We start from the raw sequence: 25,719 nt of genomic DNA, 5'->3' as shown, positions 1-25,719 counted from the left end.
AAACCATATAATTATTAGAAAAGTGATTTTAATAAGTGTACAGTAAGATAGAGCATTCATCTTGATAAATAAAAAGCTATAACACATTAGAATTTAAAGCAGTGATGATGCTGGTAAAGTTCAAAAGAAATTGATAAATCATATCAGTAAAAAAAGTGTACATTTTTTATTAGTTATGAATTATCGCTACTATAGTATTCTCAGTGGATATGGTCATTATTATTGTCATTATTGTTGTTTAAAAAATTATTAATTAGGTTGACACACTTTTAAATCCATCAATTTTTATCTAATGTTGTAACATTGTGCAGCACTTCTATATTTTGTTCCATTTCAACATCAAGAAAAATAATAACCAAAATAGATTGCGTAAAACCTTTTGATTTAATTTTCATATTTCTTATAAATTTAGTAACTAAAATTGTTTTACTAGCCATGTTTAAATTAGCTGCTACAATAGTTAGGCTTTCTAGATTTCATGATGTCGAGTAAAGCTTAACTAAACCAGATAATATTGATAGTTTCCAGTTAGATGTCTAAAGTTCCGATCTCATTTCAGAGTCGTCTTCCTTGTTTTCATTCAATTCGCTGCCACCCATTGGTGTTAGCATCACCTCTTCAAGACCTGTGAAAGTAGACATAAATATAAATTGGAAATTGCACATTTCATTGGATGGCATAAAACTGTTAAAGGTTAAGACTGCTGACTAATGAGTAACATTTCAAGAAGTAAAATCAGTCAATGCAGGCTCCGTCGATTATTTATCCAAACTTTGTTTTGGCAGCAAGCTGGTATATTTTACCAACGTTGTTACGCTCCCTTCAATCAATAGAATGATTTACTTGTTTATTGATTTATGTTACAAGTTTCAAGATTCTCATACAGCAGTTTGTTTCTTTATAACTCAAAAGTGAAACATATCACGAACCCGCAGGGTGATTCTCGTAGGTGTGGTCCATGAGGGAAGATGTCTCATCATCAGATGTCCGTGTTGCTGAACTTTCTCTATTTTCAGGTGTCACTTTGTAGCGAGCAGAGAGATTTGACAGCAGAGCAGCTTTCAGACAATCATGAATATACACATATTGGTCCTATAAAATTGGCAGATTGTAAGATCGAGTGAGAGTATGAAAAAACAAGTTTGAATATTGAGAGAAGTTTTTTTTGTATTGCAGACAATGTGATTAAACTAGTAATAGATATTTTAGCAAATAATTATTATTAATAATAATATTATTATGAGTAATAGTATTATAGATCAGAGGCTTAAGTTAGTCTTCTTTTAATATTGTTTCTGAGGTAAAAAGAATTCATTTTCACTAAATTGAGCTATTCAGAGATTAATCATTGCAATCAACAAAGTTTTTTATATCCAAAAACACTATTTAAGTATTATTTTGTTGTTCATAACTTTGGGTGTCATTTTTGCACTTCTGCACAAACACCAACATGACACGAGGATCATGTTCGCCTTTCCACAAATCTGTAATGGCTCAGAACATATGAAAATTAACGACTGGTAAATTTGCATAACATGATTGAAAAATACTTAAAAATTTAATATTTTTAAAATAGAGGTATATTTAAATTGCTTATGAAGCATTTTTAAACTGCTAGAATAAGTATTTAGTTAATAGTGGCAAAAGAAATATAAGTATTTAGTTAATAGTGGCAAAAGAAATAGATAGCAGCAAAATAATATGCATTCCTTCGTGATGTTGTGAACAGTTTTTAAATATTTAGCAAAACTTTTATAACTTTGTGACAGCTCCCTTAACCCACGTTCAATCATACTATAAACTTCTATACATATATTAGATATTAAAACAACTGTGCTATATTTGTTAGTAACTGATATTCTAACTGATAAAAAATAGAAGTTTTGCAAAAATCAATAATCCAAAACTTTTTATTTCTATGAACAAGTTTTACCTTTTTGTATGACGTTTTATGTCTAACTTCGTTACAATATATTTTAGTATAAATTTGAAGCTTTCTTTGTAGGTAAACTCATTGTCAGTCATCTTAGGACATTTTGGCTATCAATAATTATATTTTTTATGATACACATTTATTTGTTAGTCAATCGTACTCTTCTTATGGTGCGTTTACACTGGCCGATTTTGTCACCGATTTTGTCGTGCACAGACAAATTTGATGAGTCGGTGTCGGTGTCGGTAGGTGTGAACAGAAAGATCGGTGTCAGCACCGATCTGAAAGTCGGTGTCGGAGAAACCTAGCAGTGCCCGGTTGCACCGACAAATCGGACGCTCATCAGCCAATCAGAAGCTAGGAGCCTCTGATTAAATGAGCCTAGGCTTTAATGACAGTGCTAAGTTTCTGAAACGAAAGGGCTAGGTTTAATGAGAGGCTAGGAGACTGTCATTAAACTTTCTCTAGTTCTCTTTTTAATAGTGAACGAAGTCTTAGAAGTCCACTTCTGGTTTTCATATATTCTCATTGCATCCTATAACTCTGCATTAATTTATTCTAGCTTTTTTCAAATTCTTTTATGCTATTTTAACAACTTGTTTCTAACTGCAAGATAAATTGGCTTAGACTTTTGCAATTTAAACTAGATCACAGATAGATGTCCTTTTTTCAAGAAGGTTTTACCCAGGTTAGGTACTATCAACCATATTTGGTTGCTGTAAATGTCCTTATAAAATACTGTTTATTTAGGTTATATAGAACAAGTAAGAACAGAACAAGAGCCAAAACCAAATGACATGTTTTAGTAAAAAAAAGTCACCAAAACACCTGACACGAGTGATGCAGCATTCAAAGAGTTCATATAATTACCTTGAAAGGGTCTATAATTTTTCACACTTGATTTTTAGCCTGACGTGCTCAAGTTCTTGCAAACATTATAAATACATTTAACATTATGCATCTATATCCAACACAATCCTAAATACAAAAGCATAGTCCAACATTTTGAAGTTATGATGAATTTAGTTTTGGCTTCTAATTTATTTCGACAAAACACTTCTTTCAAGTTATGGACTTTTAAATTTACGGTTGTTTGAAAACCTCTTCAGTTGTTTTATTTATTTTTAATTTAGTTGTCCTACACAAAACTTTTTCTTCATGGTAAGAAGTTTAAAAGTTACAGTTGTTTGACAAAGTTTGAAAACTTTAACAGTTGTTTTTATTTTCTCTCCTAATTTGTTTCAACTACACAAAAGACCACAAAACACTTTTCTCATAATATGTAGTTTAAAATTTAGAATGGCAAATGTTGTTATATGTTAAATACAAATCAATTCGTCTAAAGACTTTGTTATTACTGGGGCAACGCCGGGTAGCAGAGCTAGTTTGTGATAAAATCATCAATGGTTTATTTATTAGGAATAGCAATCTTTATTTGGCAGCTTTTTAGCAAGAGCATTGTCAATTGGACAGCTTATTAGTTATGAAACCCTTGATTGGATAGCTTAGTAGTGATAGCTTTCTTATCAAGAATACAGCAAGTAAAATCACATTTTAGCAGACAGGAAGGTGCTAAAACAATGTTAAGTCTTTGAGTTATTATAACTCGTCTGCCTCCATTATATTAGCTTAGATTGCTTCAGCTGAGACATGCCCTTTCAAAAGCTTCAAATGAATTGCTGTGTGTTGATGACTTAATGTTACAGATGGCATTACTTGACAGGTGACAATATGTGGCAGTGTCAATCCCACATGTAAACATTTGACAATACTTGACAGGTAGCAGAACATGCATGAGCTAGTATAAACCAGCATTTGAAAATTATAGTGTTAATGCATTAAAATATGTGCTATTATAATGTTCCTACCATATTAATTAACTTATTAGCTATCACATTTATATACCACAGTATAATAATATTCACTGAGCTAAACAACTATATTTTTCTTTCTAAGAACAGAAGGAATGTATTACCTCGGTTTGCACCATTTTGCATCTGTAGTCTCTCATCTCCAATACCATGGCAAAGATGTCAATTTCATCATTCTCTTGTATCTCTTGAAGAAGCCTGTCAACTGCTATGTATGTACCTGTTCTGCCAACCCCTGCACTGAAAACAGCCAAAAAAGGGGGTGAAACTGTGTTATAAATCAGCTTTGGTAATTTTGTTTCCTGTATAAACGTGAGTGCTAGTGTGCCCAATCAGTCAACGTACAGCGCTTGGAAGGAAGGAGTGAGAAATGAATCTTACATGCATTGCCGAGTAAGACATCGAGTGTATATTGATATATGTAAATATATATATACATATATATATATATATCACATATGTATCACTTATGTGTCAATGATACATATATATATATATATATATATATCTAATACTAGGAAGAAAGTACATTTTTAATAATTGCGCTACAAATTTGTTTCGTGCAATGGACTCATCAGACGCGGTTGGAAGTCTATATATATATGTATATATATATATAAACTTTGATGTATATATACATATATACATACACATACATATATACATATATATATATGTATACTGTATACATATATATAGTATATATATATAAGTACTGTATATAAATATCAAGTTTTCTACAGATGTATCTGTATATATATATTTGTATATATATATATATATATATATACATATGTATCTATATACAAACATATATATAGATATATCTCTATAGATATATATATATACATATGTATCTATATACAAACATATATATAGATATATCTCTATAGAAATATATATATATATACATATGTATCTATATACAAACATATATATAGATATATATGCATACAAATATATATAAAAACGTTGTGCTCTATATATATATATATATATATATATATATATATATATATATATATATATATATATATATGGGTCGCGGTCACAGAAACCATGGTTAAGTCGCAAATCACGAAGTTGAGTTATTCGACTTTTAAGTTCCACTAACTGAATTTATAATTTTGGTAAGGATTTTGATAACACATGCTTCTGGTCTAATCAAAGAGTGATCTTTCTGAATCTGAAGCCAGTTTAGATAATAAATGTCTTAAAACCTCGGAAAAACCCCTTAAAACCGTTGCTATGCTAAACAGGAAGTACTGATAAATGGCGTCCGAAAAACGTAATCGTTTCTTTTTTGCCGATTTGAGGGATATTCCGACATTTTGGACACTTATAATGAGTACTTTGTGTTGTATAATCGAGCTGGTGGGCCGCGGGCTACGCTAATGCCCGAGGTCATGGTAGTTACAGGTAGTTACGAGAGGTCACGGGAAGTACGAGAGGTTACGGGAAGTACGAGAGGTTACGAGAGTATAAAGGCGTGGGGAGATTGAGAGGGCTTTCTTCTTGGCATCAACCGCATGTGAGTACACACGTTTATATAACACTTTGGTATTCCAACTGATGCCAAAAGCAGTGTAAGTAAAGGGAATGACCATGATATATTCTTAACCATTCATTTAAGATTTTTACAATATTTAATTATAAGAATAATTATTCGATTTTATAAGATTTGATTATAAGAAAAATAATTCGAATTTGCAAGATCAAAGTATAAAGTGACCAATAATGTGCAATATGTTACTGCTATTATTATTTTTTAACATTTTGTTGATCATACTACGGTTGTGCTCAATATCGCGGCACTGCCAAGCCGTTTTTAATATCTGCAAAATTAGGTAATGTACTGGTTTTTGTCTTGGTCTACCAGTGTACCTAATGGCGACCCCACAGGTCGGCTTACATTAGCTTGCCGTGCCTATAACTGTATGTGATTATAGAAGACCACATCAACCCTAAGGTCCGTCGTCGGAATAGCTTAGGTCGACCTCTCTGCTACTAATTAGGTCGACCCAGTCAGGGCACCTTTAGCTGCTGACCCCCGTAGTCAACCAGCTGACCGATGATGCCTATACTGGTCAACTATCCTGCATTAATTCTTGCTGACCGTTCAAGTGAGAAATGAAGAGAGAGAGTGCGTGTGTGTGTGTATAATTGTATTGACTAGACTACAAAACAACTGCCCCCACTGCGGCTATGCCTTCCTTTATATAGGTTGCAGCTCGCCCATATAAGGGCATAATGACTATATATGGTAATAATGACCATATATGGGTTAATGACGCGGGGTTGACTAATAATGTAAGTAAGCATGCACTTGAAATGAGCTGTATAATACGAAGAGTAACAAATCTGCCACATACGCCGACCCTATAGACGGCTATCCGTCTATATAGACATATATAAAAATAATACTAAAAATAAAAAAGAATAGTAATGAGGTGATAAAATAGAGAAGGAAATGAGTCTAAACCGCTTGTTACTGTCACAGTTACGGGCTGGCCTCTTGCTGGTCGGCCAGCTTTTCTAAGTATGCGGCCGTCCTACGCAATTGCTGAGCCTCTAACCCCAACCGGTCAGCGGCTGACTTTGACTTCCTTGGCATCGAGATTTCCAACCTCTCTGGACGTACACTCACAGTCCGAACGGAAATCTGAGGCTGGTGTTGACTGAATGATTGGGGCATGGCAGCACATTTTAAACTAGCCGCTGCCAATGAAGTAATCGCTCCCGAATTGTTTAATTGGATACTGTTCAACTCATACTCCCGCAGGTGCGGAGGCAGATTCCTACTCCTCTGAGGCCTGCTAACATTGTCTGGCTGTCGGTGGACAGCTGACTCTCCTGCCTCCGCACTTGCTGGAGTGCAGTTTTCTGTATCTCGGCATTTTCCACTAGAAGGCTGGCTTTCTGGGTTGTCAAAAGCTTCCTTAGGAGTTGTCTTATCGCCACCTTCGGAGTTGTCCTTCCTATTTGCCTTTTCTGCATTTTCAGCTTCTAAGACAGGCTCTGCCTGAGTTTTTCCAAAGTTTTTCCTTACTCCACGCATGTTAGGCCTTCTACTAGGCTCAAGCAAGACTGGGGCTTTTCCATGATAATTGCTGCAGGGTTTGTAAGCCCTCAACCGGTGTTCAGACTGCACAGAACGCTGTCCCCGGCGTTCGATTGTGTACGTATGATTTGGAAAGCTTTGGATTACCCGGTAAGGCCCAACTCTCTTGGCCGACAACTTGGAGTTCTCCCCCTTCCGTCGACGTCTGCGGGTCATCCAGACCAGGTCGCCAGCCTTGAACAGTGGTGGTTCAGTGGTGTCTTCAGCCACGATTTCTGACTGCCTGTGCCTGAGAATCTCATGGGCTTATAAGAGCCGATCTTGGATTGCAATAGCGTACTCATTCGTACTCTGAAAAGATTCCACTGAACTCCCATGTTGGAGTTGGTCAGGGAGGCGCAACTCCCGACCGAGCATCATGTAATTTGGAGTTTCTTTAGTGGCTGAATGGGGAATCCCCCTCAGTGTTCTCATTAAATGTGGTAACACGAGATCCCACTCCTCCTGTCCTCTTCCCGTAAGGAGGGCTCGCAGGGAGTCTCCGAGTATTCTGTTATTCCGTTCAACTATACCGTTACCTTCAGGCCGGTATGGAGTCGTCCTTGACTTCTCGACTCCCCAAAGTCGACACAGCTCCTGGAATAGGTCAGATTCGAACTGGGCCCCCTGATCAGTATGGATTATTTCTGGCAATCCGAAATAACTGAAAACCCTTTCCTCCAGCGTACTGGCCACTGTAGGCGCGGTGGCATCTGGGATTGCGATAGCGTCCGACCACCTAGTGAAGTGGTCGGTCATCACAAGAGCCCAGATGTTTCCTCGGGTGGTTAAGGGTAGGGGGCTGACCAGTTCTACAGCCAATCTCTGCCACGGTCGACCAGCGTAGAGCCTCTGTCTATTGGAGGTTGTTGCACCAGTGCCATGTTTGGCCTGTTGGCATACTTCACAGGACATTACCGTCTGACGTATGTCACTGGTCATTCCTGGCCAATACCAGTCAAACTGGACCCTTTTTAGTGTCCGATCTACGCCACTGTGGGCCTGTCTATGTGTCTCCCAGATTAGGTCTTGCCGCACAGGCAAAGGGCAGACGGTGACTGCTTTGCTTCTACCATTTCCTGGGATTGTCGCTGTCAAGACCCCGTCGGGATCGATCCGTAGCTGTGAAAACATGTTGGCTAGCCTCTTCAACTCTGGGTCGCCTAGTTGTAAAACTTGGGCATCTATGGGTCTACCAGTCAACACTGCCTGGTAAATTTTCCCGATTGCCGTCTCTGCTCTCTTTTGTAGCGCAACAATTTCGCCAGCTTTCGTCTGTGCAGAGGGCCGTTTTTCTATAATAGGGGGCTGAAGTAAGCCTTGGTCGACCTTCTTGTTTACACTAGGGTCGCCCTCCTGGATTGGCCTGGGGCCGGCCTCCTTGTCCCTCCTAGGCCCGCTGTTGGGTCCGACCTGGTCGATCTCCACATCTGCCGAGACGCCCACTGCTTGGTTCCTCCATCTCTGGGATTGCTGGGGCAGAAGTGGCCACTCAATCTCATCCAGATTTCCCGTGGGAACTCAACTTGATGGAATCGTCCCCTCCTGTAATTCCTTACAGATCTCCGAGCGGGGAGGCCCACCATCTCGTCTATCTATTGAGGCACATTGCTTGCAGTCTTCACACTGTTGCCTACTCAGGCCATCAGCATTTCCATGCTTCTCTCCCTTTCGGTGCACGATCTTGTATCTGTGTTCCGACAAGCTTTCCAACCACCGTGCTATCTGACAGGAAGGTTCCTTTCTCCGGTGCAGCCAGACTAGGGAAGCATGGTCGGTCCTGATGACAAACTCTCGACCGTACAAATAGGGCCGAAAATGTTTCACGGCTAACACCACCGCCAGGAGTTCTCGCCTCGTGACACAGTAGTTCCTCTCCGCAGGGGAGAGCGTCTTGCTGTGATAGGCGATAACTCGCTCCTGTCCTTGTTGGACCTGGGACAATACGGCCCCAGTTCCGACGTTGCTGGCATCTGTGTCAAGGGTGTACTCTAAGGTCGGATCTGGGTAGCCTAGTACAGGGGCATGCGTCAAAAGCCACTTGAGGTGACTGAAAGCTTCTTGTTCAGGTTGACCCCACTTCCAGGTGGACCCTTCTGCCGTGAGTAGTGTCAAGGGCTTGGCAACTGAAGCGTAGTCGGGCACGTATCGGTGGTAGTAACCGGTAGTGCCGAGAAAAGCCCTCAGCTGAGTCACATCGGTTGGCTCCGACCACCTGTGGATCGCTTCCACTTTTTCCGGATCCGTGGCTACCCCAGTCGAACTCACCACATGTCCGAGGTACTTCACTTTTGTCTGCATGAGGGTACACTTAGATGGTTTTAGTTTCAAGCCGGCTTGTCGAAGCCTGTCTAGTACTTCTGACAGCCTAGACAGGTGACTCTGGAGGTCGGCTGACATGACTATGATGTCGTCCAGATACAGCAAGAGCGTCTTCCAGTGGAGCCCTTGCAGCACTCGCTGCATAAGCATCTGGAACGTGGCAGGGGCTGACGTCAGCCCGAAAGGCAGCACTTTCCATCTCCAAAGCCCACTTCTCGTGATGAAGGCTGATTTCTCCTGCGCTCCCGGCGACAGGGGTACCTGCCAATAGCCGCTCATCAAATCGAGAGTGCTGAACAACTTGCTGCCTGACAGAGCATCCAGACTGTCATCAATTCGAGGAAGTGGATATGCGTCCTGTTTAGTGACCGCATTCAACTTCCGATAGTCAATGCACAGTCTCCAGGTTCCATCCTTTTTCCTGACCAGGACCACAGGAAAGCTCCAAGCTCCATATGCCTGCTCTATCATTCCCTGTTTGGCCAGCTCAGAGACCTGCCGATCTATTTCCGCTTCCTTCTCAGGGCCAACCCTGTATGGGGTCTGCCGAATGGGTTGAGCATCCGTTATCGTGGGTATCTCATGTTGGACCAAGGTAGTCTGACCCACATCTCCATCCCCTTTACTGAAAACATCGGCATACTGATCAAGGAGCCTAACTACCTGTTGTCTGTCGTAGTCACTCCTACAGTGCACTATAGCTTGGCTATGCAGCTCTTTCACGTGAGGAGCCACCTTTGGGTCAGGCCGGGTATCCTGGCTTGGTCTCGCTCCCTTTGGCCCCCCCTCTGTCCAGGGCTGGCCGATTTCAGTTTCATCGACTCCTGTGTAGCTGCCAACCACAGTTCCCGATGCTACCTGTACAGGGGAATCTGTCGGGTTCAAACAACACAGGGCCACTCTTCTCTTCTCATCAGGTAGGTGGAGGCTGGCAGCCACCATGTACCGATCTCCTGATCCCTCTACCATTCCTAAGGGTTGGTAGGTGTGGGTCGTGAGGCGGCATGTAACCACCATCTCCGACCGAGGTTGAAGTGTCATGGTACGGACAACCTGCACCTTGCTCACCAAGGGTCGTCCGTCCCGATCTGTGCAGATCAGCTTCTGATCATTCACTACCAATGTGGATTCTTGGAAATTCATTTCACAGCATTGGTCTGTCAAGAATGGCATCCCGATGATGGCATCTTCTTTTAGGGGGCATACAAGAAGTGATACAGTCAATTGTACACTTCTGACTCGGATGGGTAGGGTCAACATGTCATGAAAGTTTAGGCGAGACCCATCAGCCATCGTGCCATAGTCTGTTCTCTCTACCAACTGAGCCTTCAACCCCGCGGGAAGCCGGTCAAAGACATGACGGCTGAGTAGGTTGGAGGTGCATCCACTGTCTATCAGGAAATGAGCAGGTCGGCCCATAATCTTCCCAGGTAAGAAATAGCTACTACTGTACGGTTTCCAAAGGGTGTCCGCAGCCACTCTCTCAGGACCGACCTGCTGAGTCGTCCGACCGGTGTGCTGCCACCTCTTACGCCGTCTCCTTGTCTGGAGCTTTTCTGTAACCACTGGGTTTGGGATTTGGATTTCCTCTGTTTGCTGCTCAGTTAGTGAGTCAAAGGAGTTTTGTAGTAGGACTGAGGTCGACCCATGGGGGGTCTGAGGTCGACCTGTCCGACGTGGGGTTTGCCAAGGTGGCTTTCTCTGGTTTGAGGGTCCACAGTCAGTATGTCCCCCTACTGCTGTGGACGATGTCCGTTTCCCTGCTGCTGGTTTCTTGCTGGCTGGGTAGCTACCATCTGAGGACACTGTCGTCTGCCATGTCCGACTATTCCACATTCCCAACAGCTAGTCGCCCTTCTGATTTGCTGCGGCTCTGGAGTAGTCCGACCTTGGCTTCTGAGTCGGCTACCATTGACCGCCAGTCTTGTCATCAAGGTGGTCAGCTCCTTTAGGGCTACAAGGACATCTTCCAACGTAGCCGATTTTGTAGCTTGTGGGAGGTCGACCTGGGCTGCCTTGGGGTCATCCTCTTCCTCCCCATCTATAGCCATGATGGTTGACCTTTGGGTCAACCAAGGATTAAATGGCTGAATTTGCAGAAAGTCATTTCCAGCCTGCACTGCCTCTCCCAAAGTCTGTGCTCCCACCGCTAACAGATGCCTCTGTAGATAGGTGTTGCCCAATGTCATGGAGAAAGCATCTAATGCCATATTTGCACGATGGTGCTCAGGCAGATCAGCATAAGCTATATTGGCTAGTCTTTCTACTTCCGCAGCATGATCTTGCAAGCTAACCTTGACTTCCTTCTTGAGGTTTAATCGACTCCTGGCCTCTCTAACTGTCAGACCAAATTTAGTTCTCAAGGCTGCAAAGATGGCATCTGTAGTTTCTCCCCTGCCACAGCTTTTAGCACCGTCATTCAGCACCTCTCTGAGGTGCAGACGTGCTGACCCTGCAGACCATTGATTAGCTTCAGCTACTTCCTGAAACTGACTGATGAACAGTTCAACATCATCACTGCCATCAAACTTAGGGGGCTTGAAGTCCCTCTCTGGTCGAAATTGCCGTAAAGCCTCAGTTATGGCGTCAGCCATCCGCCCATACTGATCAGCTTGATGGAGGTCAGCCTCAGCTGCCTCTCTCCTAGTTGACCGCCTTCCAGGCATGGTCAGACGATCCCACCGCTGCCACCAGTGTACTGGTTTTTGTCTTGGTCTACCAGTGTACCTAATGGCGACCCGACAGGTCGGCTTACATTAGCTTGCCGTGCCTATAACTGTATGTGATTATAGAAGACCACATCAACCCTAAGGTCCGTCGTCTGATTAGCTTAGGTCGACCTCTCTGCTACTAATTAGGTCGACCCAGTCAGGGCACCTTTAGCTGCTGGCCCCCCCCCCCGTAGTCAACCAGCTGACCGATGATGCCTATACTGGTCAACTATCCTGCATTAATTCTTGCTGACCGTTCAAGCGAGAAATGAAGAGAGAGTGTGTGTGTGTGTGTGTATAATTGTATTGACTAGACTACAAAACAACTGCCCCCACTGCGGCTATGCCTTCCTTTATATAGGTTGCAGCCCGCCCATATAAGGGCATAATGACTATATATGGTAATAATGACCATATATGGGTTAATGACGCGGGGTTGACTAATAATGTAAGTAAGCATGCACTTGAAATGAGCTGTATAATACGAGGAGTAACAAATCTGCCACAGTAATACATTTTCTTATAGATATACAGCTATTTCTACGACGACCAGCCAAAATCTGTTTAAATTTTTAAATTCAGCATAATTTTTTTGATACAAATACAGAAATCTAGATAATTATCACAACCTCTTAATATTGGTTGCTACGACGTTTTGAAATGCAAAAAAAACTGTGCATCGGTTTTCGTTTCTCAGACTTTAACACCAGTTTTCTCGGAACTAGGTTTTCGCACTGATGGTAAACATGCATTCAGTTTATTGACCATAAAACCTGTTGTAATTAAGCTAGAATCAAAATTTTTTTTGCAAAATAATTGTGAGAATTTTCTCCTTTTGTTAATGCAAACAACTCTAAATCTTATCATCCCGACTTAACCATGGTTTCTGTGATCATGACACATATATATATATATATATATAGGACACAGCATTTTTTACGCTTGCTGCTTGTCAGGCTGTCTCTCTACTTAACTCATAGAGTTTGGAGTTTTCCTTTCAACTTAGTTTCTTTGATATGATATATATTACTTTTAAAAAATATATAAATCTAATAGAAAAGATGAGAGAAAACTTATCCAAGATTTCTCCTCTATTACAGGTTTTTTAATCTTTAGAGTACTGTCACTCTAGTTTTCTCTAGTGTATGTATGACTAAGAATATCTCCTTTATTTATAAAGCTAAAAAAACGCTGCAATCTTTTGTTGAAAATCTTTTGACCACTTATTTTGTGTTAGTGTACAAATTTTTTAGATTTAAATTGTGTTGTACCAAAGTTCCATTTTTTGCCATGATTAACCTGAGGTTTTAGGAGTTACCAGACACCAATTAAGTAAATGAAAATACCTGCAGTGTACGACCAAAGGGCCTCTTGGCTCAGGCTTCAAGTGGCTTCTCACCACCCTCACCAAGTTTAGCAGACTTGAGGTTTCTTCTGGACATCCAAAGTCAGGCCAGAAAGACACAGAAAAATGTTTGACCGTTCTTTTTGCATCTTTCTGTAAGATGGTGAAGGTAGAGAAGCGGTTTTAAAAATAATAAGTGCCTGCAGCTCGAAGACTGTTCTAATGGTTATCAGTAGAACAAATTATTAGCTAACATTAAAAAAATCGGTCATTTAAAATATTTATGGTGAACTTACAAAAATTTTCTACTACTTGTGATTGTTTTTGATGTTTGAGGTGATCTGACTGGCCGGTTGTTTTAAGATTAAAATCAACAAGACTTGATCATGCGTAAAATCCAAACCAAATTGTTTATATTTGTGTATAATTCTTTAACTCATTAACAAAGAGCGTAGCTTCAAGAATATAAAGCATGGGAATATATCTACATCTACGCACTTACCATCTGAACATCAAAGATTCGAATAGTGTATTCTGGTAGTATTGAAGTGGATACCAGAGTAACCACTAAATCTCCATACGCTGATCCTTCATCAACCTCATCTGGCCAGTACTGTTCACACTTCCTCCTGTCTGTAAAGCATGTTTGTTTTACAGTGTATAACAGAAACGACTCAAACTTTTTAAGATACAACAAAAAACTAGGATTGTTTGACAGTTCTGATGTTTAACATTAATACAGCTTTCCATTTAGGAAGATAGAAAAAAGAATCATTGACGAGATCTGACTATGTTGCGATCTATATACAATGTATATATGTATATGTATAGATTTCTTATTTATGCATAGTTTTGCTATATACAAATGTATTCATTTTAGTTACTTTAATGTTCAGTTCAGACACCCAAAAAATAGTATTAGATTGCTTCAAGTTCTGCATGAATGAAAAAGTTGTCAGCGTTAAAAGTAATCTGTGTCAACATTTTACTAGGCACATAAGTAAACCAAGTCAGAATTATTTGAAACATTTTTATTTTTATCAGCTGTTGTGCTCTATTATCCTAATAATATTCTATTATCCTAAAAATGTTCTATTATCCTAATAATGTTATGCAAATAAAAAGTGCATCAAAACCAAAATAGTGGCTGCGAATTGCCTAAAATAGTTATTTGTCTTGAATAATGGCAAAAGCAAAATCTGGGCAAAGATTATATTAGTAGTCTTTCAGCATCATTGACATTTTTATTCTGAAAACGTAAGTCTTATTTGTATGCCTATATTTAACTATATTCACATAATAAAATATTTGAAAATAAAATTATTTTAATTATTCTATCAAGATATGTAATTAAACTTTAATAGCTATTATCTGTGATCCTTTGATTGATTGATTTTCATAAAGACTTACTTTTTTCAATCAGCTGTGTCAACATGACAATTGTAGAAACATTCTGCTCCCAAACCATTCTCCAGAAGTGATCGATGGTTCCAGGAAGAGGACCTTGGGTAGCTATGTATTCTCTGCGAGACATGAATCCCTACATTATTAAAAATTATTTGATACAAACTTGCATGACGCGGCTTGGTTTTATCAACATAATCGCAAGGAATCTACATTTATATATGAATATCAGTTCCACTGTCTGTCCAGTTATAACAAGTAAAATCTAGCAATTAAAACTCCGCTTTACAACAAATTTCATCTTGGAATCTTTAGGTTTGAAGGCCAGGGATCTAATCTACTACACTACAATTATTATTCAACTGATCCTAGTGATGAATGATTGTAATTACATTGATTACACCAGTTAAATTTATTAAAACATTTTTCTGCCTAAAATACTCACATTTAAAGCACTTTGGGTGAAGAGCTAGCACTGTTGGTTGCTGTGCGTAGCATAACTATTATCAACCTGGCTTAAAACACGGCTATTGTTTAAGTAAAGATTTAGACTCCTAGCTTGTGAAGTAAGTATTCATTGGGTAATTATTTTATTATATCTGTGATGCTGAGTATAAATTGAGTGCATAAAACAGAACCAGTAAACCAACTATTGTATACTGAATTATTCATTTATTGTTTTTTAAAAGATCCATGTATACCACAAATTTATTCAAGCTCACAAAAGTTCATTTTTTTCTGTTTCATCAAATTTTATGGTTGTGATGTCTATATAAACCAAATTATATTAAAATCATTTTAATTGCATCATAACTTTATTAACTGTAATTACAACATCATACACAAGATGTGTGTTTAGAACAAAAACATTCCTATGGTTTGTCAGTGGTGTCATCCTGATAATATAGGTATTATATAAACTGAACTGAACTTGAACAACTTGCCTGGTTGAGTTGAGAAGTTTTACCATAGAAATGTCAAAAGTGGATTTGGCTAGTATTTAGTAACTACTATATTTTATTTATTTCTGAACAGTATAACCGACTGACTTGCAAGACTTCTGGTACCTATTTTTAAATGCAAATCATTGTTTTAAGCGCCAAAGCTGCAGTTGAGTTTATTGATTAGATATAAAACTTTTTTATACAATTATAACTTTCTCAGCATTAAAAACATCTTAAACTGATGATGCAAATGAAAGTTAAAGCAAATGATACATATTGAATCACTCAGAATGGATTGAGCTACACACAATAAACTGGGCTACTTTAGTTTGCTACGGTAGCAGAAATAATAATTTAAAAAGGACACATCGACAGCAGCTCATTTTTTAGGTTTGTAACAATGATTTACAAAAAGTGATTAATTTGTAAAAATTATCGACGGCAGCTCTTTCTCTAGGTTTGTAACAATGATTTACAAAAAGTAATTAATTTGTAAAAAATTGTTAATGTGTGTGTTTCACCCCTTATTCTATTAAAAAAACATTGTTTACAAAGGTTAAGTTAAGATAGCCATAAATATGCAATTAAACAATTTAGCATCCTGTGGCCATCGGTAAAATACATTAAAGAATTCTTACAGGCATGTAGTTAGCGTTGATATAGTCTGAACCAATTTCCTCTTCTGCAGGTAGAAGTTTCACTCGAGAATGGTCAACTGAAATAGATAAATAGAGATTAAAAGTAGGACTAGTTATTAAACTCATTTTTAAGCTAAACTTCTTTAAAAGAAGCAAAATTAAAGAAATTCAAGCGAAGTTACTTGCAAGAGTATGAAATAGTAGAGCTTACAGCTAACAACACCAGAACTCATATATATATGTAAATATATGTATATATAAATATATACATATACTAGCCAACTGCCTGGCGTTGCATGGGTATTAAAAAACTGCTTATAAACAGTGGCAAGTAATGTAGTTGCCTGCCACTTTACATTAGCCTGACACATTGCCAATGACTAATTTAATTTAGTAAGCTACTATCTGTATTGGTAAACTTACTAATAAGAGCCGTGAGAGCAAGCTTTAGTGATGTTGTGTAACGCAGAGTGCTACGCACTTTTTAACCGACATAACAACTCATATCGCCTAATGTATTCATTGCATCTCGCGTAGCTTAATTTGTTAAATTATTGCTTGATGAATCAGAAGGTTCCCAGATCAAACTCAGCACAAAGCAAGTTTTTCATTCCTAGGTTTTGTGGGATATTATGTAAATATCCGAGGCTTTTCAGTGATTAGCCGGTAAACCAAGAAAAAGCCGAGGGGGAGTGGAACTAACAGGTCTTGCTATATAAGCAGGCGTTAAACAAATGCTTGGCAGAAAGCTCAGTGGAGAGCAAGTGAGCTGATCGTCTGCATTGCTGTACTTCTACTGACAAGCAATTTGAGCTTTGGAGATCGGACTTGAGAGTCTATTGGTTAGCAGTGAGGCTGCTGATTGGTTAGCCTATTGGTCGGCAGTAGGGACTGCCGTGAGATCGATGACAGCATTCTGCTGCAGGCGTGTATCGCCGTGGTGGTGAAGGCTGGTGGCAAAGGGGAGGCTGGTGTGTCATCGTAGCAGCTTGGTGCTGCGCAGCAATATCCTCGTTATATTGCTAAAAGGTTTTAACAGCTATAGCTAGATACACCGAGCAATGGGCCATGATATGTATACACGTAACAGTACAATTCGCTATTAACTGGTATCTGCTAGTCTCAAGCCAATGCTATTAGTCAGGTCTCAAAAGAGTGACCTGAATGAAAAGTAAAGGTTTGAAAGCCTTCTTACAAATTAGTTAATATAGCAGCCTGATTGCTGTACAAAATCAACTTGCATGAGAATAAAAGATTCTTGAATAATTTTACAGTATTTTTTATCAATCTACAATTATGGAAGCTCTAAATCAAACACTACTTTTGTCTCTACACACAAAGTTTAGGAAACTAGCCTTGGAAAAAGTCCTGGACTCGAATTATGAATTAACTTCTAGCAAACAAGAAAAAGATTCATTTTTTGACTTGCTACAGTTTTGCAAGTAAAAGTGGAAGAGTTTATTAAAATTAGAAGCTAAATATTAAAATATTAAGTTACACAAAATAAGGTAACTTTAACTATACCTAGTGTTAGTTGAAGTCATCTTACCTTGCATACTTCTACTCTCTGTCAATGACCAAATTTACAAACTGTCGGGCCTAAACTTCTACTTAGATCTAACAATGAAGTCTTTTTTTACTGATTGTTATTATAACTAAATTTATTGTAAGTTTTTACATACATTTTTTATACTTTGTGCTTTTCAATATTACATATGGTAACTCAAAGTATTTATTACTGTTTTTTTACTCAGCTCTAAAAAGTGTTTGTGCTAGAATATTTGCCCCAGTTTGCTAGACTTTTTATAAATGAAGCAAATTGACTTTGAACCAAGTCTTAAATTCAGATGTTTTAAGATAGACACTAAAGTTTTTGTAACATCACACACTGTATAACATCACACCTTGTATAACATCACACACTGTATAACATCACACGCTGTATAACATCACACACTGTATAACATCACACACTGTATAACATCACACACTGTATAACATCACACACTGTATAACATCACACACTGTATAACATCACACACTGTATAACATCACCCACTGTATAACATCACACGCTGTATAACATCACACACTGTATAACATCACACACTGTATAACATCACACACTGTATAACATCACACACTGTTTAACATCACACACTGTATAACATCACACACTGTATAACTAAGCATACGTACAGGGAAGAATGTCAACCCAACGATTTTTAGAAGTGTTCGGCTCCAAAACAGCTGCATTATGTCGATTTTTTGGAGACATCCTCAGCAAAGTCTGCAATCATCACAAAATAACATTAAGCAAATATGTTAACAGATACATTAGTAAAAACATTTTTCACAAAAAAGATTTTAATGCCATAAGCTACACACATTGAATGCACAAGAATATTTTTAAAAAGTTTATGAAAACAAGGTTTACTTTGGAGCAAACCTGTTTCAACATTTTATTAGTAACTTTTCAAATGGCCTTCTCTCAACAGCTTTATAAGTTCATAGTTGTTAACCATCATACAACTTGATTAATTGTGCACTGACATCTCTTTTGCTTATTTAACAACAGAAGCATGCCTAATGATTGATCTGTTAGAATTACACATGTATTCAATGAGCTCTACATCGTACTCTTCAAACTTAAATCAAACTCTACATAAAACTCCTCAGCTAGTGTTGAACTCAATGAGCTTTTCATGATGCTCTTCAGAAATAAATCACACTCTATGAGCTTTAGCTAACACTCTTCAGCTAATTTCAAACTCAATGAGCTCTTTGTTGTACACTTCAAATATAGATTAAGCTCATCGAGCTTTTCATTGTACTCTTCAGACACGCATAGGCGCAATAAGGTTTACGCTGTATTTTGCAGACACGAATATATTCAATGAGCTTCACACAACGTTTATCAGACTTGAATCAGACTTGGTGGTAGAGTCTGTGTTATACTATTTGGATGCTATTAAGAGTCTGAATTATACCTGATACTCTTCAGAGAACAGGAAGTTCTGGTCTTTATGCATGTTTTCAGTGTGAGCTACAAAATCTTTCTGTGAAACAGGTGCCGGTTGCTCTTGCTCATCGGTTTCTGTATTATCTCCAGACCAGGTAGGTGAGTCTGTTCGAGACATGAATTTTGGAGATTCACCCCCTAGTCTGCAACTTACATTTTTAAAATGTTAGCAGAAAATATGCGAGTTCAAGTTATTAGCTTACTTGTTTACTTAATAAATATATAATATCAATCAGTCAATCAGCATACATATCATCAGATATGAATCAGACAACAACTAAATTGTAACCTTGTTGAGCTTTTTGAGTAAAATAGAACTTACACAAAATTTTAGTAGAGTTTATCTGAAATTATCGATATTATTCTATCATTTGTGATACTTTTTGATGTTTGAGGAGATCTGACTGCCAGGATGTTTCAAAATTAGAATTGAATAAACCTGATTGCACTGAAAATGCTCATCACGGTTAAAACACACAGATCAAGCGAGAGTGCGATTATGACGTCTTTAGTTGCAAAGAGTCTGACAGAATAGAGACACGTAATGCTGCAACTTAAACACAGTAGCCGATATCAGCTATAGCAATATAGCTATAGGAATATTTATTCCAATTTAGAATGATAGAGATGAGTGTCTTAAAACCCATTATAATCTAAATTCAGCCTGCAAAATCTTTTCAGTTTTTTTATGAAAGGTAGATAAACTATTTAAAATTGCTCGTAGCTTGTTACAGGATGTTTAATAAGCTGAAAATCGAGAAAAATGGTCTCAAAAAAATGTGTTATTATAACAAAGTAGCGTTGTTATCATGCTTTGATAGCTCATTTTTAAATACGCAACGTTAAATAGCTTATCTTCCTTTCAGAAAAAATTGAGGTTATTTTGAAGGCTGAATTTAGATAATAATGGGTTTTAAGACACCCATTTCTATCATTCTAAATTCATAATTTAGAACTTGTGACGATTGTGTTCTTTTCGAGACCAATATTAAAACGCTGTAAAAAGCCTTTATTACTTTGAAAGTTAGTGGATCAATCTTTATTTTGAGTACAAAATTGGAATCAGCATGTTTGATTTATCTAAAAAATATGATAAAATTGGTACGTGGCAATTATGGTTTAAAGAGACTAATTATTGCTAATCACAAGGAGTTGCCTTACCTGTCTTTACGCTTCTTTAGTACAACCATAACTATGATGAGTAATATCACGGCAACCAAAAAAGCAGCCGCTCCAATAGCAATTGGAATGATGTCAAGTTTTGTTCGTTCTTGCACAACGCACTCCGAGTCAGCGTAGCCTTCCCCACTAGTCCATCCTCGTAAGTATATGCTTGACAAACAAGAATTGTAGCAACAGAACCAAGCAATGTTTGTTTGAACCGTGATTATTAGTATTAATAGTTGTAAGCAAAGGCAGAAAACAGAGCCGAATAAAAGTCAGAAATAAATACAAAACTGTCAGGCAGTCATGGTTAAACCGACAGTGGAATAAAGAAAAAAACAGAGAGAGGGAAAAAGAGAGAGAGAGAGAGAGATAGAAAGAGAGAGAGAAAAAGAGAGAGAGAAAAAGAGAGAGGGAGAGAGAGATAGGGAGAGAGAAAGAGAGAGGGAGAGAGAGAGAGAGAGAGAGAGAGAGAGAGATAGAGAGAGAAAGAGATAGAGAGAGTGGGAGAGAGAAAGAGAGAAAGAGAGAAAGAGAGAGGGAGAGAGAGAAGGTGAGAGAGGGAGAGAGAGGGAGAGAGAGGGAGAGAGAGGGAGAGAGAGGGAGAGAGAGGGAGAGAGAGGGAGAGAGAGGGAGAGAGAGGGAGAGAGAGGGAAAGAGAGCGAGAGAGAGCGAGAGAGAGGGAGAGAGAGCGAGAGAGAGGGAGAGAGAGGGAGAGAGAGGGAGAGAGAGGGAAAGAGAGCGAGAGAGAGCGAGAGAGAGGGAGAGAGAGGGAGAAAGAGGGAGAGAGAGGGAGAGAGAGGGAGAGAGAGGGAGAGAGAGGGAGAGAGAGGGAGAGAGGGAGAGAGAGGGAGAGAGAGGGAGAGAGAGGGAAAGAGAGGGAGAGAGAGGGAGAGAGAGGGAGAGAGAGGGAGAGAGGGGGAGAGAGGGAGAGAGAGGGAGAGAGAGGGAGAGGGAGAGAGAGGGAGAGAGAGGGAGAGAGAGGGAGGGAGAGAGAGAGAGAGACTGGCAATCACATTGACAGCTCGTACTAGTTACCAGTTACGAGACTGAAGTATGAGTAAAAAGTGAACAATCAAGAGACAAGTAACATGCTGTTTTAAGCATGTGTGACGAATAATATTTTTGCTGTTAGAACAATTTGGTCCAAAAGTTGACTATCATCTAGTTTTTTTAGATTAGAGTTCAATACTTGTATTCTGCTGAAGTTGCTTTGCATGAAAATCAGTTCAGCCAATAAAAAATACACTTTATCTACGTTTTGCTAAAAATAATGCTTTCATTCTTAGATGTAAAAAGTTTGATTACAATTCTTTAGCGTGTCAAAACTGTTATAAGTTGGAGCAAACGTTTTTATGAAAAGGCATTATGTCTTGTAATTCAATCCGCAACCTAAAGCCTACATTATTATTACTTCAAGGATCTTCATATAGCATTAGAGCCAATGCATGTTTTAAAAATACGTAAATAATTCAACTACTTAAAAAGACTAAATTAACAAATAATAATAATAATAATCAGGAAAAGGTTTTATAGTTACTTCACCTTCATGATACGTGAAGAGAATTGTAGGTTCAGTCATAGCGAGTTAAATAAATATGTGGTGTGAGTTACTTTAACTTGCACTAAATGTACTTGAATCAATGCATTTGTATTTCATAATCAACTTTTCCTTTTTATCAGAATTTATACTGTTACTTAAAACGGTGTAAGGTTTTGAAAAGTTCTGATGTCATTTGATGTAAATTAATTGGTACAAACAAATAATTGATCAGTTCTTCCATCAAAAGTCAAAATAGTTGCATTTATGTGACATGGTAATTTTAGGTATGATTGTGCGGTTTAAAAGCAAAACAGGTTGTGCTTGGGCTGTGCCAGTCAAGGCAGGATAAGACAGAGAATAACAGTTCAGGAGCAAGACAAGGTAGAGCTAACAGGGTAGAGCAGAACGTTAGGGTAGGGGAAGGTAGGATATGAGAGGGTAAGACATGACCAGATAGGTAGAAAAAAGCGGTGCAAGGTTTGACATGGTTCTTAGTGCCTTGCTTCTTCAAGGGTTTCAAACAATTTTTCTACATAAAAAAACCAAATATATACATACATGTATATGCATTTCATAAAACAAGCGCTATTGAGGTTTGCATATTGATTAAGCTGCTCAATATGTTTTTAAAAACAAATGATAAACAAAATTTATTGGAAATACAGTCTAATGAAAATGAGAAAGCTTCCAAAGCTTTCTGTTGTTAGAGATTTCTGCAAGATGCGAGATGTAAGCAATTACTCACCAGTAGTTAGTGTTGGGTTTAAGATGAGCGTTACAGTACTTCTCTTCACCAACTTCACAGTCATCATCATCCCCTACTGTCTTTAGAGTCGCCCCACCTCTTCTAATAGATAATAATATATGGTAACATGGTATATATGATCATTCATATATGATAAATGATTATGGTATACAACTAATACAAAAGCTCCTGAGTCAGCAAAATTTATGCTGTGTAAAAAATTTTATTTTGCTAGTATAAAATTTGTTTAATGGCTTTAAATATAGTACATATAAGCTGTAAATTTACAGTCTTTTAGCATTGAAAACAAATTACTGTCTCAATTTTGACTATAGCTGTTCGTATAAAGGGCTGTGTAAGCATCTGTAAAACTACCTAATCCTCCTCAACAGCCAAAGGTCAAAAGGTCAGCATAAGGTCAGCCAAAGGAGACAAACACAGACTTCTTAGTACTAAAGATTAAATAACTATAATAAATATTAAACACAAATTAATTTAAATTATAGTTATGGTAAGGTTAATGAAAAGTTTATGACAGGGTACAGTTAATTAACTTTTCATGTCACATCTGCTTATAGCAGTAAAGCATCTAGTTACAGATTTACCCCTTAGTAGTGACAAATGTAACATATTTTAGTGGCATGTTTTGCACAGTTTTCCTACCATAAATATTCTTTCAAGTGGAAAACTTCTACATAGGCCAGCAAAACTAATATTTTAGCTAGGCAATGATACCAAATTTAATTTGTTCACATCAGGTCATGTGACCTAGGGCCATTTCTATTTAGTTCCCTTCAAATTTGAAGTAACTTTTTAACCAAAACTGTCAACCTTGAAACATCATAACAAGCAGTGTGATAATGAGATGGTGTGAAAAGGAAATAATTTTCAGAGTCCGCGTACTACGAGGTTAACTTAGTCACAATCTCAAGAGTCTAAAGTGTTGTGAATCATAAATGAAGGTGAAATAGAACCAAAATACCTTTGATTAGCCTGTGAAGCTGCAACAACACTTCCAATCGCATAAGCTTGTAGAGACTTTCCTTTATAACTTTGAGCCTGGCCCCAAGATTGAACGATCTCAGATTTTCCTGTTCCATCTAACGACAAATACGATTATTAATTAATCAACAAATAGTATTCTAAGTTGATGCTCTTAACAACTGTGTCTAAATAACAGACAAGCTTGTAGCTAAATTGTAACAAGTGCAAAATTTATGTCTCTACACAGTCTGGTTAAATTACTAGCGTCATGTCCTAGCAAGTCAAGTATAAAAATACACATTTTGTCAAATCTATATACATGTACAGTAGAAGCTCCTATAACGTATATCTCTTATAATGTAAATTCCAGATAAGGTAAAAAATTATGTTTATGCAAAGTTTATGCTTCGCACTACGTAAAAAATTTAATATAACATAGTTTCAAAAAAGAGAAACTTCTCAAATTTAATTTTAATAGTAACATATCTCGCTGCACTTGTGAGAAAAACAACAGTTACAAAGCATTATATCTATCATATATTCAACTTCCATGACGTTGTAGTTTGTCGAGATAGATCGTCGGACGTGTCGACCAAACAGAAAACAGCTAGCTGCACAATTGTTAATAAATACTTAAAAGATATCAAATGTTACAGCGTCGGTCTTGTAGTGTTATAGTTTTATGAACTTGAGCAAAGAAGCTAGTAAAAATTAAAAACAAAACGTACTAAATATAAAGGTTATTAGAAATTTATAAATCAAATTAGTTCTTTTGAATGTTACTGGGAGTAAGCTGAGCTCCAATGACTTTGATCTCAAAACTTGTGCATGATCATGGCAATACTTATATAGAAAAGTAAAAATAAAACATTATTAATTATTTCATTACCCTTTTACATCTTCACAAGTGACTTCATGTTTCTGCGCAGTTTCATATAATGTATTAATTTCAAGGTCAAGTGTAATTTTCTGAAGTGTTTATTAAAAAGGTATAGTACATGCTTTTGCTGGTTGGTGGGGTAAATAAAATATATTAACATATGATCTGGTAGAAACATCTGCTCTAAACTGTGAAAGTTTCAAATTATGAGGCAGATATCATACTGAATATGAAGAATTAGCTTCATATTCAGACTATTGCAATAATTATAGCTGTTCCATGGTTTCTCATAGTGCTTTCTCATAGTGCTTTCTCATTGTGCTTTCTCATTGTGCTTTCTGGAAGCTTTTTGCTTATTGGTACCCATAGCTTTTTTATACGAAGCTTTCTCTTTGTTCCCAACTGTCAAGATGAGAGCAGCTAATAAAGTTTCTGTCAATAAACTGAATATTCAAACTTTATAAACAAGAGGGATGCTCGACTGTACAAAGCATAATTGAGATGCAAATATAAAATTTAATGAAAAATAAAACATTTCACATTCACCTTTGCGGTAGCCATCGTTTGATTCAGATGCGAGCACAAGGATCTGGTATTCAATGATCTGTCCATTTTTCTGGGAGAATATTTCAGAGAAGTCATTGGTGAGAGTGAATTGAATGTAGGTCGTTGAAACTTCATTTATCCAACCTTCTCTCACAGAGCTGCTGAGGGTTTGTGAGCTTGGAACTAAAATTGTAGTACAAGAAGGGGTTTGCTTATTTTTATTTGAAAGGTAATAACTGTATTTATGTTTACATTTTTTGCACAAATAAAACTAAAACTATAATTAAAAAAAATATATATAAGCTTGTCTTACCATTTATTTCAAGAGAAACTTTCAACAATCTGTTTGTTTTGCTCAATTAATTCATTCAGAGTAAAAATCAATTGTTTTCCCTCGAGTTGTCATTGCATCCACCTTCCATCTCCTCTCTTACCCTTCAGCTCATTCCTTGTTTTTCTGTTTTTAGTTTATTCAAAGTTTTTAAAAGCTACAATAAAAGAACATTAATTTCACCATCATTAATATTTAAAACAATATCATATAAACTTACCTCCTCCTTTCGTGGT

At 37.7% G+C, this 25,719-nt stretch overlaps 1 protein-coding gene across 1 annotated transcript; it reads right to left on the bottom strand.

Annotated features, from left to right (window-relative positions):
* Positions 1-429: 429 nt before the first annotated feature.
* LOC137408099 (receptor-type tyrosine-protein phosphatase beta-like) lies at positions 430-25,719 on the bottom strand. The gene is made up of 14 exons (XM_068094493.1): positions 25,704-25,719; positions 25,153-25,335; positions 23,725-23,842; positions 22,743-22,844; positions 20,452-20,622; positions 19,259-19,433; positions 18,468-18,558; positions 16,269-16,345; positions 14,693-14,822; positions 13,785-13,915; positions 13,284-13,435; positions 3,909-4,044; positions 930-1,092; positions 430-625 (listed from the first exon to the last, which is right to left on the bottom strand). Exons 5-14 carry the CDS (start codon positions 20,478-20,480, stop codon positions 537-539), a joined length of 1,173 nt encoding a protein of 390 aa, XP_067950594.1. The 5' UTR covers positions 20,481-20,622; positions 22,743-22,844; positions 23,725-23,842; positions 25,153-25,335; positions 25,704-25,719; the 3' UTR covers positions 430-536.

The sequence above is a fragment of the Watersipora subatra genome, chromosome 11 (assembly GCF_963576615.1).
Source record: "Watersipora subatra chromosome 11, tzWatSuba1.1, whole genome shotgun sequence".
Lineage (NCBI taxonomy): Eukaryota > Metazoa > Bryozoa > Gymnolaemata > Cheilostomatida > Watersiporidae > Watersipora > Watersipora subatra.
This window is presented reverse-complemented; position numbering and strand designations above follow the sequence as displayed.